This window comes from Otolemur garnettii, unplaced genomic scaffold, assembly GCF_000181295.1.
Source record: "Otolemur garnettii isolate 467f Iridium unplaced genomic scaffold, OtoGar3 scaffold00002, whole genome shotgun sequence".
Taxonomy (NCBI): Eukaryota; Metazoa; Chordata; class Mammalia; order Primates; family Galagidae; genus Otolemur; species Otolemur garnettii.
In genome coordinates this window covers 35,568,528-35,585,135 of record NW_003852397.1, presented here as the reverse complement: position 1 = coordinate 35,585,135, position 16,608 = coordinate 35,568,528, and the positions used below count along the sequence as shown (strand labels likewise).

Here is a 16,608-nt window from a genome sequence, read left to right as displayed (position 1 = left end):
TTCCTAGAGAATTCTTGTAATGCTCACTCTAATTATTTATTATGCTGACACAATTCACGTGCCCTTTCTCTTTCATACACACACACACACACACACACACAAATATCTTCACATAGTGTCCTTCCTACTGCAAAAATGACAGGCTTGGGAAATCCGTTTAGAAAAAAGCGTATTTCTAAAATCTGTCTTGCTCATTCTTAAGTACCTTCACTATCCACAGATAGTCACTCATTAGACAAGAAAGCACACTCAACTTTGTCTTTCTGTTTCATGTATTGCAAAGTCCATGACAAATGCTCTCTAGCCCTTGGAATCTGACAGATATGTTCTTCCTTTAAGATATTAGAAGTACTTAGTAGAGCCTGAGCTGGTTGTGGTGGGTGCCTGTAGCCCCAGCTACTCAGGAGGCTGAGGCAGGAGATTTGCTTAAGCCCAAGAGCTGGAGGTTGCTGTGAGCTGTGTGACGCCACGGCACTCTACCAACTGTCTCTGAAAATAATAATAATAATTATAGAAAAAGAAAAACAGAGCCTGCCTCCTTAATAGCCACAGCTGTCCTCTTTTAACAGGTTAAAAAAAAATAAAAAAAGGATTTAGAGGAGATTGGAGCATCTAGAGTTTATGAAAAAGTTAATTCATGGCATCTTTCCTTCTTAGCTTCTAACGGGAATGCTTGCCCCCCTCATAGCCAGGGACTGACATATTATGCCCTTGTCTCTAAGGGATGGTTGTGCGAGCTGTTACGCTGGAAAGAAGATCCTTCTCCAGAAAACAGGACCCTGTGGGAGAACCTCTCCATGATCCGAAGGTTCCTCAGTCTTCCTCAGCCAGAACGTGATGCCATTTATGAACAGGAGAGCAACGCGGTGCATCACCATGGCGACAGGCCGCCCCATATTATCCATGTTCCAGCAGAGCAGATTCAGGTTCGTTTACCTTGGCCAATTCAATATCGCAATAAGTAAATAAAGCTTTAAACTTAGCAGGGAAATTAGTGTTTCTCTTCTTCCTGCCAGTCTAAACATAGGCTTTTTAGCAAGAGATAACCATGCAAAGCCATGTTGCTCCGGGGGATAAAAGGAAAAGGAACATACCTTTTGTGACCCTCACCTCCCACCTCCCTACCCCCAGAGTGATAGGAATCCCCCATTTAAGACTTCTTGATTGGCAAGCATGTTTTTGTTAGTATTGGGTTCATGTGTGAGAACTTAACATTTTTGTTACTGTTTTTTTTTTTTTAAATTGAGAATCAAAAACACCACCTACACACATGGTTTAATTAATACCATATTGCCCCCAAGAAAAAGAATTACTGCTGTTGCTGTAGAGGAAATTTGTAGAATCACAATTTAATATTTTGGTTCCGGTCCAAAAAGCAGAGGGGAGGGATGCCTCGTTGGAATCTTGCTTTGTACTCGTGGTGGCCCTTCTTGCTCCTTGTAGCTGTCTCCCCACACCCTCACAGAACGCAGGTTAGGGGTGAGTCATGTCTGTTTGTCTTTCCTTTAGAGCCCCTCTCCCACCACCCTTGGGAAAGGAGAGTCTAGAGGAGTTTTCTTGCCAGGCCTGCCGACCCCTGCACCATGGCTCGGTGCTGCTCCTCAGGTGAGCGGGCACAAGTTACCTCTGCCAGCAAGAAAGGGAGACACAGAGGGGGTGGCGTAAAGACCTGGTCCCTGGGTCTCGATTTTCAGACTTGCAAAGGATGTGCTAAGCAGACCTGTGGCCAGACACTTCCTGGCCTTGGGATTCCGCTTTGCACTTGGGTTGGCATGTCACAGGACTTTTCTCTATTCATCCATTGAAGGAACTCCCTTGTGAATTTAGTCTGGAAAGTTCTGAGATGAGGTAGTTTGTTGGTGTTCTTATGGCCTCCCTTGCTTATGATTGAACTTGAGCCGTATTACTCATTTCTGTTAAATCTAAAGGGATGTTTTAGCTTTTTCCTTCAATGCCATTGTCTTTTAGAGTCCTAAAATTCTACCATCTTTGTTGAATCACTTGCATTATTTCTTGGTATTGCTGTGGGGGGAAAAAAAAAAAAAATATATATATATATATATACACACACACACTTGTATATAGCTAAAATAATAATAGAGTTATCTATCTACCAAGACAAAAACATTATTGAGTGTGGATTAAAGATATAACAAATTGACAAAGCGCATTCCTTTAGGATATCCAGTCCTAAAATAATATTGAAAGCCTAGAAAACTTAGCAGTTTAGCAAAAACAAGAAAGAGAAAGATATATAAGTAATAAAAAACAGTACTTGTTAGAACATGTAAATTGTTTTTGCTAAAATTGCTTCTTAGGGGGATAGAAGGAAATGCTCAGGCACAGTATAAACCTTCTAATATTTTGCCATGGGCTCAGGTCGATTTGCTTTGCTGATAAGAATTACGGATATCGAGTATACAGCGTGTGCATGTGTCACAAATTTGTTATGTATAATTGTGTGTGGAAATTACTGCACATGTACAGATACTAATTATGAAAAACTGTCTATATACACTAAATTTAAATCCTAATCACATCTGACTTTACTATAGACAAAACAATCACTAGCCGTCATACAGCGGATTGAACCTTTATTTTGGGGTAAGAAAAAGATCTTGCAATGTCAGCCTAGTGCAGTTTGGTAAGAAATTATGTGTGCATTAAATAGGAACTGCCTGATAGCAAATGCACAAATGTGAAAATCTCAAAAACCCTTTGGACTAGAAGAGATAAAGCTGAATAAGACCAGACACTCGTCCTCTATTCTTGTTCCACGTTTTAACCGATGAAAAGGAGCAGAATACAGGTCTCTTTCCCCTCTACACTGTAGCTCACCTTTCTGAAATGTCTTTGGAATCTCTGCTCCTCAAATCTTCATTTTAAATCTTTGTTAATTATTTACATCATCATTTGATCTGCTGTCTTCGCCTTTGATGCGTATCCTTCTGATGGGGTTTATGGCTTATGTTTTCAGAGCACCGAGTTCTCGCTTCCTCCACTGATCACTGATAAGTCAGCACGGTAACCATCCCCCACACACACCCCCCAGAGCTGTATCAGTTCATACCTCATTTTGATATTTTTTTTCCTAAATGCTGTGGCCCATTTAGCTGGCCTGCCTTTTCCTTCTGAATCTCTGTCCCTATCATAGAAGCTGTATGTGGAATTGGTAGCCACTGTTCTAGCCCTAGACAGCTTTGTGTGGCACCCCGAGAAAGCAGAGCTCTGATTGTCTGTTTGTTTCCTTTCAGCAGCAGCAGCAGCAGCAACAGCAGCAGCAGCAGCAGCAGCAGCAGCAGGTGCCTCCCCCTCCGCAGCCGCAGCCACAGCCCCAGGCCGGCCCCCGCCTCCCCCCACGGCAGCCCACCGTGGCCTCGTCCGCAGAGTCAGACGACGAGAACCGGCAGAAGACCCGGCCACGAACAAAAATTTCCGTGGAAGCCCTGGGAATCCTTCAGAGTTTCATACAAGACGTGGGCCTGTATCCGGATGAAGAGGCCATCCAGACTCTGTCCGCCCAGCTTGACCTTCCCAAGTACACCATCATCAAGTTCTTTCAGAACCAGCGGTATTATCTCAAGCACCATGGCAAACTGAAGGACAATTCTGGTCTAGAGGTGGATGTGGCAGAGTACAAAGAAGAGGAATTGCTTAAGGATTTAGAGGAGAGTGTCCAAGATAAAAATGCTAACACCCTTTTTTCAGTGAAACTAGAAGAGGAGCTATCGGTGGAAGGAAATACAGACATTAACGCGGATTTGAAAGACTGAGATAAAAGTATTATTTTCACTCAACAGTGCCACTGGTATTTGGTAACAAAATGAAAAGTCCACCTTGTATTCTCTCAGAAGACCTTTGTCATTCATTGTTTGGCCAATGAATCTTCAGAAACTTGCACAAACAGAAAAGTTGGGAAAGGATAATACAGACTGCACTAAATGTTTTACTCTGTTTTACAAACTGCTTGGCAGCCCCAGGTGAAGCATTGAGGATTGTTTGGTATTAAAATTTGTGTTCACGGGACACACCAAGGTGTGTACCCCGTAAGCATGAAACCAGTGATTTTTTTTTAATTATTATTATTCTGGAGCCTCAAACAAGCATTATAACTTCTGTGATTATGATTTCCTCTCCTTTAATTATTTCTGTAGCACTCCACACTGATCTTTGGAAACTCGCCCCTTATTTTAAAAAAAACAAAAGAATAAAAGAGTTTGTTACTCTATTGTATGTTACAAAAGAACTATAGACTGTGGAATGCAGTTTAAAGATGACATATGCCAACAAATGCCTTGTATTATATGGCACTGCCGTAATTCAAATTTGTTTTTATTTTGGAAATAAAAGTTCACTGTAATTTTTTTTCATTCTCATTGTTACATTTTTTTTAAAAAAAAAAAGGAAAAGAAAATGTGAAACACAATTTAGTCCTCATTATTTATTTGTAGATCCTGCAGCATCATGTTGTAATTAATTTTTTGGAAGTTTCCGTTAAATGTAATATTGCTTCTCTTGTTACCATACTGATTCTTTTCTATTTATAAATGTATTTTGATGGGCAGTAAAACAAAGTGTCTTAAAAGTTTTAAATAGAGAAAATGTGCTTTACACAGTTGCCTATAAAAAGTGCTCTATGTTATCCAAGCAATTCATACTATAAGCTTCACTCTTATTGTTGTATGCAATTTTTACTATCATGCAAATAAGCTTAGGTAAATAAAACTAATAGATCACCTTAGAAAATTATGCAATTAATGTGAAAATAATTGATGTTTGCAATGTGTCTTCCTTTGGTTTACAATCAATTTTAAAGCTACATCTGTATAAAATTTCTGTATAAAGGTGTATTTCTTTTTTATGAGTTTATGGCTATGAAAACACCAGCTATTTTGTTACAGCTGGCTGTTTTTATAAGTGTATCACAATTTTCTTTATGCAGAAATGTTCTGATTAGGAGTGGTTATTGACTGTAACTACACAATTAAAATTGTTTGTATGGTATGACATGGTAGGGTTTGTCTGCTTATGTGAAGTAACTTTAGAAAGAGTCAAAGGATGGCCCTCTTAGGCACATGTTAATACTCATCTGATGCTATTTTACTGATTATAAAAAGAGCAATTGAAAAGTCACTTGAAACACTGTAAATTTAAATCACAAACACATACTCATTTTTAAATAGGTATGAAATTTCACAATGAAGATGATAACCTGTTTTTGGCTAACGTTTTGCTTCGTGAACAAAGACAGGATGGTCAAAAGACACTCCAACAATAACATAAATCCAGTCTGTAGCAGTAAGTTGCTTAGAATGGATTCATCTACATTTATTTCACAAATACTTTGATTTTGGCAACACGTTTCCTTAAGCCAATGTACAAATACTTTTAAAGGCCATTTAATTATAACATTAAGTACGGGGGAAAATGGACCTTCTGTATAAAACCCCCTTTAGTAAGCCTCATTTTTTTAACAAGTTGTAGATGGAATACGTTAATAACTCTGAGCTCACTTGGTTGTGTATGGCATAACTCTACGTGAAGAAAACACCTGGAATTTAATCACAAGTTTTCAAAATTCTTGCAGTTAAATAAATGCCTGGGTAGAAAATGAACTGTGTTAATGATCACAGGAAGGATCCAGACCAGTGGTGCACTTTGGGGTTTTGTTTGTTTTTGGTTTCATTTTCCCTTTATTTTTTGCTTCCTCTTTCTAAGTTTTCCTAGATGTTAGTAGGGGTGGGTATCTTGGTTCCTTAAGACCTAGTTCTGGAATTGTTTCTCTTCTCTGCCAACTATTTCTTCAGACCCCAAGAACTCATTGGTAGGCACCAGGGTAACTTAAATGGTGAACTTTTGCTTCGGAAATTGAAATAGGATCATTATAAACTCCCAATAAAGCTTTAAAATTGAACTTACTTTCAAAGCATAGCTGAGCTCTAAAGGCAGCTGGTTTGTTGCAAACTTAAAATTGTATTGAAAAAGTTTCCAGTTCTTTTTATTAAATTATAAAATAATTTTAAAATGCTTTTACTTGGTAGAGTTCAAAACAGTTATCATTTGAGCCAAAGAAATTTGAATCAAGAAAATAGAAACTATATTTCATGTATTAAAAAATAGGAACTATTACAAAACTGTAAAATAAAAAGTATCTTCCTCTTCCCCAAATTTAAGGATAAAGACTAGGTACAACAGAGTAGAATTAATGTCTTTTTAAAAATCAGACTAACATTTAACATAAGGTGTCAAATAGGTATGACATTTGATAATTCTTTTTTGGATAGAGAAATGAGATTACAAATTTTTAATTCTTGATAGTCTGGATTCTTTTGAAATAATGTTTTGGTGAAATGATGAGTGTGTGTTGGAAATCAACGTAACAATGTTAACAGAATTCTCATTTAGATCTTTTAACTTTTCAAAGTCAGCATGGTTTTGCTAATTTGATATTTTAACCCCTCTTTCCCCAACCCTGGCATGTGCGATGGAGTAAGATTGTTTTCAAGAAAGATAGCACATTTTGAATGATTGGCCCAGGTAATCTTCCATATCTGTCTCCCAAAGGCATTTACCTCTGTTCATGCCAGTCCTCTTGTTACCTGTGGCTATGGTAAAATTCCTGTAAAAAGTTCCATTGTGTCCAAGTATTTCAAAGACTTTAAAAGTTGGGCATGACACAGTGCTTTGTGCTGTTAAGACCTTAGCAGAGTCAGGTAGTTTACGGGTAATATTCAACCTTGTACATCTGAATCTGTCATGGATTCTTTCACTCAGCACTTTGCCACTAATTTGCATTACACTCTGTGGCCATATAATACTTGCACATTATGCAAAAAATAATGTTGATAGTATCTCCTTGCCACACAATATGCAGAGTTGACACATAACGTTTGAAAACCAAGGTAACTGATATGTGTGCCCTAGTTGTGTGGCGCTTGATGACAAAAGTCTGTACATACTGTGTATAAAACGTGTATTGATTTGCATTTAGTACTAAGGAATTCTGAGCTTAAAAGAAGTGGGTTTTTTTTCCAAAGTAGTGATATCTATATATGTGTTTATCTAAGAATACATAGCTTGAATAGAAAACATCTTCAAATGGTTCAAGATTAAGTAAAAATAAGAATCCTATACATGCCATTATTAAATTCAACCCTATTCCCAATTGTTAGCATCTGGCTGGTATTAAGGTCCTTGATTGTCACAATATTCTGAATAAACGAGATATTCTGAACTGCCTGGTGATATTTTCAAGAAAGAGTAATTAAAATGTGTATTCCCTATAATACAGCTCATAGAAATAGGACTATTGTGTTAAAAGAAGTTGGAAATTTGCATGATAGTGTGAAAACCAACAGAGGACCAAAAATAACTATATCTAAAATATCAGAAAATATCAAAATATAGTCTACCTTATAAATAAATATTTTTTACTTTTTAAGGGAGCATATGATGGATTTACTGTTTCTTCTGAGGCAATCCTTTTAATGTAAATACTAAATACTTGCATGTCTTTTAACGAAGGCTAAACTACAATCTACTAATATGCACATTTTTATAAAATATATAGTACCCTAATTAAAGAAATGTAGTAGAAGGTCTATGTCCAGGATACTATACCTGTTTAACAAATGTTAAATAAAAATAGTTTGAAATTAATGCTTAAAAGATGAGCAACATTTTTAAGACTTTCTTACATTACCCTATTTACGTGGAACATACATGTCCCAAATTTAATTTGATCAAAGGAACACTACCAAAATTCAATTACACTTTCTTGTCCTGTACCAAGGTTGTGTACTAAGTCACCTTTTCTTGTCAATTATTCTCAGCGGCTAATATATCCATTCTGATCAAAAGCTCTTCACGTGGGCCCTGTTCTCTATGGTAATGGCTGATGGGGGAATGTGGTACAGCAGTATATTGTATTTGTTGCCTTGCAAAGTAAACACAAACTCTAAAGTGACGTATTTTGCACCAAATTAAATGTTCAACAGTATTTTTCTACTGTGAGTTCAATCTGAAATACTTGCCTTTGTGTGATATTCAAATAAGAAGTTTTCCGTATGGTGACTGAGTCTTTAATTCATGTCCTGGGACACATTTGGTGACTTTTGGATAGAGAAATGGGGTTGCGAATTTCTAATTCTTGATAACCTCCTAAACTCTTTTGAAATGATGTTTTTGGTGAGATGATGCATATGTGTTGGAAATCAACCTAACAGTGTTAACAGAATTCTCATTTAGGTCTTTCAACCTTTCAAAGTCAGCATGGTTTTGCTACTTTGATATTTTAACCCACACCCATACTCCCCCCCGCCCCAAATGCGGTCCAGTGTACTGCTCTGATTTTCCACTCAAAAAGAACCAAAATGAGAATGTCGAAGAGTGTTCACACATTAAAATATGTCCACTAATTTGTTGAGTATGTGGCAATGTATGATGCAAAATGAGCATTTGTCCAGTGCATGAACCTGTCAAAGAATCTTAACGTGGGGGCAGGTTTCACCTACTCCACCCTGGTTTCCAAATTTAATTTCCAGACATTTGTTTTGCTAGATCTAGCATGAAGCCTTTCTCCATCTGAGGCCTCCTTTCTACCATTGGCCTCAAACATGTTTTAAACGTAACAACATTTGTAGACTGTCACTTCGTAAGGTACTGCCACAGACGTTCCTAAACCGTCCCATTCCTCTATGAGAGACTTAAGGCAGCTCTTAACATTCTCACTTCAAAGAAAAGGAAAGGGAAACCAGAACAGGTTAACTAATTGGTTCAGCTAAGTGGCCACGTTCATCTCCAACCCAGGTCTTCTATCTACACATTTCTGTCTCTTTTTTTAATCCTTAATTAAAGCTTTCTCAAATTCAAAAAACATGAAAAGAAAGAACAAAACCTACCCCAATTGCAGTTTAACATTTTCAGAAATGTATTGTGTATTTTGCTAATATGAAAATATTGATAACTAAGTAATTGACATGAAGTAAGTGTATGGAATGCTTTATCATGAAATATAAACCAACTATTTTTTTAAAATCATAGGAAATTTTACAAAAACACACAAAAGTAGAGATAATAAACTCCCAAGGATGTTATTGCCCAGTTCAACAAGTGTAACATTTTTCCTCTAAATATTTTGTGAAACATTAAGGTGAAATGACAAAATTATTTAAACTGTGTAATGTCTTTTGCCCGTTTTTTGCAAAGTCATGAACTTTGTGATTTCCAGAGAAAACATTAAAACTTGAAGTTTTTCTCAAAGCTCTCTGAGCATTTTCAAATAGCCAAGTTTTAGAAGGAGAACATGTGAAAATTCCACAAATATTTGTAATATAAAAAAAATAGAGACAAACCAACCTCTCTTTATTTATAAACAATACATGCTTTCATATCATTGTTGAAACTAAAGTACATAATTTTCAGTTATGCATAATAAAATATGTAATTAAGCAACATTCCATGGTGGATTAAAGAATTAAAAGCTTCAGGTGCAGAAAAGAATTTGTTGGCATTTTCTTTTTCAAGGTGGTATTTTGAGGTGTTACTTCTCATTTTCCTTTGACATCTTATACACAAATAAATAGAAACAGGTGAGAAGCAGAAAAAATGAAGAATTGGCTCACCTACAATAGAAAAACATAGCAAGGTAGAATATTTGCAACTTGTCCAAGAAAGCTAAGTTTAGAGGACAGAAGCCTTCTTAGCCTGAGAAGAAAAAAATTCTCTAAACAGGGATGCATGCTTCAAGAAATAGAAATAACATAATAAAAAGTTAACTGGATTTTGTAATTCCTGTATTTCAAACAACATTAGATTAATTCACACTCCAATTGGTAGAGTCCAGTAACTTATTTTTCTAACGACAAACTAAAAACTTTTTCTCTAAACAGGGATGCATGCTTCAAGAAATAGAAATAACATAATAAAAAGTTAACTGGATTTTGTAATTCCTGTATTTCAAACAACATTAGATTAATTCACACTCCAATTGGTAGAGTCCAGTAACTTATTTTTCTAACGACAAACTAAAAACTTATTTAATAATTCTATGCTATAAATACTGAAGTTCATAGAGGCATTTGGCATTTATCCTATGTTTTTAAAAAGGGTAATACATCAAATAAAATCAAACCACTCAAAGGCCACAATGTGTCGGAATGATTCTGAAAATAAATTATTATACTGAGCATCTGGGAAAAGAACAATGTTCTCAAGATGAAACTACATTCAGCATCAGTAGGACTTTCTACCTAGTGACTAACTGTTTCATGTCGTGCTCAAAATATAGTTATACTTAACTATCTAAGATCAAGCAGATTTAATGTTATGTACTGGCAATACCCAAATACTGCCACAGAAATATATATTCGGTAAATAAATGAATGAGATCAGACAATTTACAAGAAATGTTGAAAGTATGGTATGGGATGAGAACTACATCTATGGACAACCTTCTTAGTGGTATGTTTAAACTGAAGTGTGTCAACAGCCTCTTATTAACCTTTAAAAACATCACATCTCATGATCCTGTTGACATATACCATTGTTGTGCATCGTCTTTGGAAAAAGAATTTGCTGAGGCTTTCATATATACCATAATAAAGTGGGGCTAAAGAAAATAATAGAATTAATGCAAAATCTAAATAACACAAATTGAAAAGTAAGCTTGACATACAGAAATGCGTATCATAAGATTCTATAAAATAGAGGTACCTACGGAGATTACTGAGCTATAATGAACATAAAATAAACCTTACATATCTAAAGTGTACAATTTGATGTTTCGATATATGTCAAAAATAAATATGAAACATTTATGTGTATACACAAATACACACACAACCGGGAACGTAATAAACATGTCCTCCATCCCAGCATTTGCTTGTGCTCTTTTGTAATAATCCCCCCTTCCTTCTTCCTTTTCTTCCCATTCTGTTCTATCACCATCCTCAAAAAATCACTGATCTACTTTATAATGAGGATCGCATTCAGGTAATCTAACTCTTCTAAATTTATTATTATTCAAATTTGTTTCAGTAATTCTAGGTATTTCCACTTCTCTATGAATTTTGGATTTAGCTTGTCAAATTCTAAAATATCATCTGCTGAATTTTGATTGAGCCTGTTTTAACTCCATGGATCATTTGGGGGAGAACGGAACTGATATATTAACGCTATTGCATCTTGGGATCCACAAACACAATACATCTCTCCATCTATCTGGATCTTCTTTAATTTCACACAGCAATGTTTCATGGTTTCCAGGTATAGTTCTAGCACAGCTTTATCAGATTTATTTCATGTTATTATCAATACTAAATCATTTTGTATTTTTATTCCTTTGCAAATGGTATTTATTTTTTTTATTTTTTATTTTTTTGCAGTTTTTGGCTGGGGCTGGGTTTGAACTCGCCACCTCTGGCATTTGGGGCCAGTGCCCTACTCCTTTGAGCCACAGGTTCTGCCCTGCAAATGATATTTTTAAAAATTTTGACTTCCAACTTTTTCCCTAGTATAGGAGAAGACAGTTGAATTTTTTGTATATGGATCTTTTTATTCTGCAACCTATTCTAAACTCACTCAATGGTTCTATTAGCTTTTTTGTAGATTTCACATCAGATTTTCCACATAACCAATCATGTTATCCATGAATAAAGACTATTTTGTTTCTTTCCTATCTAAATACCTTCTTTATTTTATTTTATTTCATTTGCAAGAACACTCAGCACAATGTTGAATAGATTTCTATTCTATTTTGTCAGAGAAGATATCTTTGCTTTGTTCCTGAAGTCAATGCTAGCAGTTTTAAGAACATTACAATATGAATTCACTTAATCTGTATAACGACCATGTAGATACATTATTATTACTATTTACTGATGATAAAACGTTATGTAACTAGCTCCGGTGAATATATCTTTCACCTCTCAAAATACATTTATAAGTTTTGCATTGGCATTCACCATCCTTCTGGACAGAAAGGGCATATTTAACACACAGCTCCCAATTAGTTTGCCAAGCTAATCTATAAAATCCTGTTTGATCAAATTGGAGTTGAAATACACAAAAGGGTACAGGAAGAAAATTATGTAAAGGAATAAAACTCAGGGAAGAGAAGAAGACAGCTATGAGAAGGAAGAGGGACACAGAAAGAGAAGTAGGAAGGATATGTTGGAGGGAAGATTCCTACCTTCCCCTAGCCTTTCTTATCTTCCTAGACCTTGGCTAGTAAGTGAGATTACTCGAAGGGGAAGAATACCTTCTATATATGTCCATATGAGGAGTAAAAACAATTCTGGAAACTGCACACAAAACTGACTTAACAATTCCAAAGACACTGGCTATTTATAAGTTTGGTACTTCCAGTTAATGTCCTCATTTTGGAACAGTATGTAATTTTTTTTTTTTTTTGAGACAGAGTCTCACTATGTTATCCTCAGTAGAGTGCTGTAGCATCACAGCTCACAGCAACCTCAAACTCTTGGGCTTAAGCAATTCTCTTGCCTTGGCCTCCCAAGTAGCTGGGACGACAGGTGCCTACCACAACCCTATTTTTGGTTGCAGTTGTCATTGTTGTTTAGCAGGCCTGGTTCGAACCCACCACCCTCCATGTACGTGACTGGCGCCATAACCACTGTACTACGGGAGTGGAGCCAAGTATGTATTTTTATATATAGTTGACCATTGAAGAATGAAAGGGTTAGGGGTAACAATACCCTGCACAATTAAAAATCCACACACAACTTTTGATTACCCCAAAACATAATTGTTAATAGCCTACTGTTGGCTGGCTTTCATAATAACATGAAATAAATCTGAGCCCTTACCAATAACATAAACAATTCACATATATGTTCCATGTTGTATGTATTAAGTACATGTAGCATTCTTACAATAAAGTAAGCGAGAGAAAAGCAAATTTATTGAGAAAATCACAAGGAAGAGAAAATATATTTACAGTACTGTATTTATTAATACCGTAAGTTTACATCATCTGTTTACAAGATGAATCAACTGTCTAAAATGGTAAGCAAACCGCATCCGTCCAAATGGTAGGCAGACCTCTATCTACAACACGTATTAGGCAATTCAGTATTTTATTGTAACACCATGACTTTTCCCTGCTTCTTGGGAGTATTTCCAGCATCACTAGCGATGCTTCATATGGTTCCCGTGATGTTATGCAAGGTTTAAGGTATCGTAGCAAACTCGACGAAAAACCACGAGAACCATGAGAGGTCACATTGTGATAAGCAATTTTACGGAGACCAGAAAGACAAACTGCTCAATTGGAGATGATCAGTGTCACGGGGTGGGCATTTTAAGTAGATGTTCACAACACTGAGGTCACTACAATAGCAATAGGAGGTGGTTATCAAATTATTACAGAAGTGATAATTTTACAGTGTGATTAATTTTATGCCTTTATGATAATAGCACATCTTTTCTTTACATTTCTGCAGACTGGGAATGGCACCATGGCTAGTCTGTGTTTATTGTATACATTTTGATACATTTTAACTTTTTATAGTAGATTTCTGTATATTTTATGAGTAAATGATAAAATAGACTAGTATCTACATATATTTCAGGCATTCATGAATACCTAACTTTTTCTTAATTTTCTGGTATGTGCTATGTGTCCAATATACTGAAAAAAATCCAGATGTAAGTGGACCTGCACAGTTCAAACCCAAGTTGTTCAGGATCAACTATACAAAGTTAGAGGAGAAGGAATGAAAATGGAAATTCCTGAGATTAGGAATTCCCGAGATTAGGGATCAGCAAACTCTGGTTCATAGGCCAAATTTATCCTGCTGCCTGTTTTGTAAACAAAGTTTTATGGGAATGTGGCCATCCATCTCCACCTGTTTACATATTCTCTATGGCTACTTTAATGTTTCAACAGTAAAGTTAGAGTGATCGCGAAAGAGACCATATAAACCACGGCACCTAAAATATTTCCTTTCTGATCCTTTATAGAACATGTTTGTTAACCCCTATGCTAGATCATTAAACCATACCTCAGTCTGTAAAGGTAAAAAAATTAAAGCAATCTTCTAGATAACGAAAGAAAACACAATAATCTGTGAAAACACAATAATCACTACAGTATTTTTCCAAAGAGTTGGAGCATATATTAACCAGAAAAATCTTTCATTCTGTGCTACATCTCACATGATGTGGATCAAACCTAATTCTTTTGTTTCTATTAATTACCTTGGCCTACACAAGAGTATAAGACCAGAGATCCTGTACCCTGTTGCTCACCAGTAAATATTCTATAAATTTAGAAAATTATTGAGTAGAAACTTCACCCCTTCTTGATAAACTCTAGAAGTGTTAATATTCTTGGCAAAATTGTTTTTGCACTAATTGCCGTATCCATCTGCTCTGCGAGATTGATTAGACTGTGAGAGCGTTTGCTCTCTCCTGCAATCAATGCTTCCTGACCCAGCAGAAAGCTAGAGCTGTTTTATTTCCATCCTGAGAAGGGCGAGAAGGATGCGCCACTGACAACTGTAAGCTTTTCCTTTGAGGATTTGAGATTAAATTGGCACTTGGCTTGATGGCCCTTCGGGAAATGATTCAGTCTAGAGAGAGTTCCATTGAAGTAAACCAAGACTGTGAGGATTTAAAGGATTCCTTCCTACACACAGCACCTCCATTATTTCAGAAAGGCCAGGGGGTGGGTGCCACATCCTAGAGAAATGTTCTCCTGACCACTGGTGAAGCAGGGAGGAACAAAGGGCTCTGCTCTCACCTTCCTTAACTCTTCAGCTCAGAAAACCTGCAGAGACGGAGGAATGTTTGTGTCTAGAGGAAAGCAGCCGCGCAGCCTAATTCTGTCTGGATTGGACTCAATATTTATTTCAATTTTATTTATATATATGTCTAATCAATCCATATGTGTGTGTGTGTGTGTATTACTAAAAATATACCTATCACAATAGTCTCAGGGTAAAAAATATGGGGAAAAACATTAGAAAGACTCATAATAAAATTTTAATGCAAATACAGCAACAACCTTTGGCCATTACAGACCTCCTCATGGGACTTATTGTAACACCATAGTGGATGATCGTTCCAAAATTCAAGTATACGTGGTGCAGTGCCCCACACAGAACAAGCAACTTGACTTTACAGATCGAGTGTGAAAAGATACCTTTCTCTACAATCCCTACAAAATGAATCTGGAAAGTATTACCTGTAACACAGGTACACACACAGTATTAGTTTAAAATCCCTGTTGCCAGAAAGATAAACTAGAACAGAACTTCCCATGTGCTCATCTTCTCATGGGTGGCTATGATAAACAGAGTTCCCTTAGACCAGAAAAAGTAAGACAAAAAATGCTTAAATGGAAGTAAAAAGTTTTACAATGCTAAGTTTCTACATGAGAAAGGACAGCGACCTCTTCTGAGATTTTTGGTTTCTTTCTTTTGGTGGTAAAACATCTCTTTTATGAAAAGATGGTGATAAAATATGAGATAATCTTTTATTTGCTACTATCTTTACATGGCACAATAAGTAGTAAGTAACCTTATTGAGACCACGTTTAAAAATCTTTTATGACCCATCTGAGCAGCATACAATAAAATAGAAAAAATTAGCCTGGCATGGTGGCACATGCCTATAGTCCCAGCTACTTGGGAGGCTGAGGCAGGAGGATTGCTTAAGCCCAGGAAACCCAGGAGTTTGAAGTTGCTGTGATCTGTGATGACGCTGCTTCACTCTAACCCAGGCAACAGAATGAGACTCTATCTTAAAAAAATAAATAGGCCTGGTGTGGTGGCTCACACCTGTAATCCTAGCACTCTGGGAGGGTGAGGCAGGTGGATTGCTCAGGTCAAGAGTTCAAGACCAGCCTGAACAAGAGTGAGACCGCCATCTCTAAAAATAGCCAGGTGTTGTTGTGGATGCCTATAGTTCCAGCTACTCAGGAGGCTGAAGCAAGAGGATCACTTGAGCCCAAGAATTTGAGGTTGCTATGAGCTGGGATGACACCATAGCACTCTACCCAGGGAAGCAAAGTGAGACTCTGTCTCAAAATAAATAAATAAATAAAAGAAACCTGTATTTTGTTTTGTTTTACATATTTATGAAATCTAAAACCTAAGAAAATTTGGCTAGCAGTTCTCAAACCTTTTGATCTTAGAATTTCCTTACATTCTTAAAAAATTATTGAGATTTCATTTCTGGGAAAATGGAGTAGACATACTTTTCTTTATTCCTTCTGCTAAGTATTACTAAAAACCCTGCATATGTATATATAAAACAAACAGAAACATTCTGAAAATTTGCAAGAAGGAGGCAGACCAGGTTAGGACTTCAGGACCCAAGAAAAAACATAGTAGTAAGTTCCCTGAGTTTTAGTTTTGCCTCATGTATCCCAGACTTAAAACCAAAGAGGCCAGTAATCCAGAAATACCAATAGATAACAGACACAAGGAGTCCCCCAAATCTTATTCTCTTTCACTCAAGGAAAAGAAAAATCACAGCCTAGCAAGATGGAAATCTTTACACAGAAGTACCCTACTAAAGGCAAACACAACAGAGCACTGTGGTCCTACTCCTATCCCAGCCAGGAAAGGAGAGTGAGGGGCT

The 16,608-nt window shown here is 36.5% G+C and overlaps 1 protein-coding gene across 2 annotated transcripts in view; it reads left to right on the top strand.

Moving 5' to 3' along the window:
• Positions 1-4,370, top strand: part of SATB1 (SATB homeobox 1) — a 75,986-nt gene extending 71,616 nt beyond the window's left edge. The window contains exons 10-12 of one of the 2 annotated variants that reach the window (XM_023513722.1): positions 723-926; positions 1,510-1,605; positions 3,255-4,370. In XM_023513722.1, coding sequence (XP_023369490.1) covers positions 723-926; positions 1,510-1,605; positions 3,255-3,773 — 819 coding nt within the window. In that variant the 3' untranslated portion in view covers positions 3,774-4,370. The remainder of the gene's footprint in view (positions 1-722; positions 927-1,509; positions 1,606-3,254) is intronic. The other variant, XM_003781730.3, reaches the window with a different exon arrangement.
• The last annotated feature ends 12,238 nt before the right edge of the window (positions 4,371-16,608 follow it).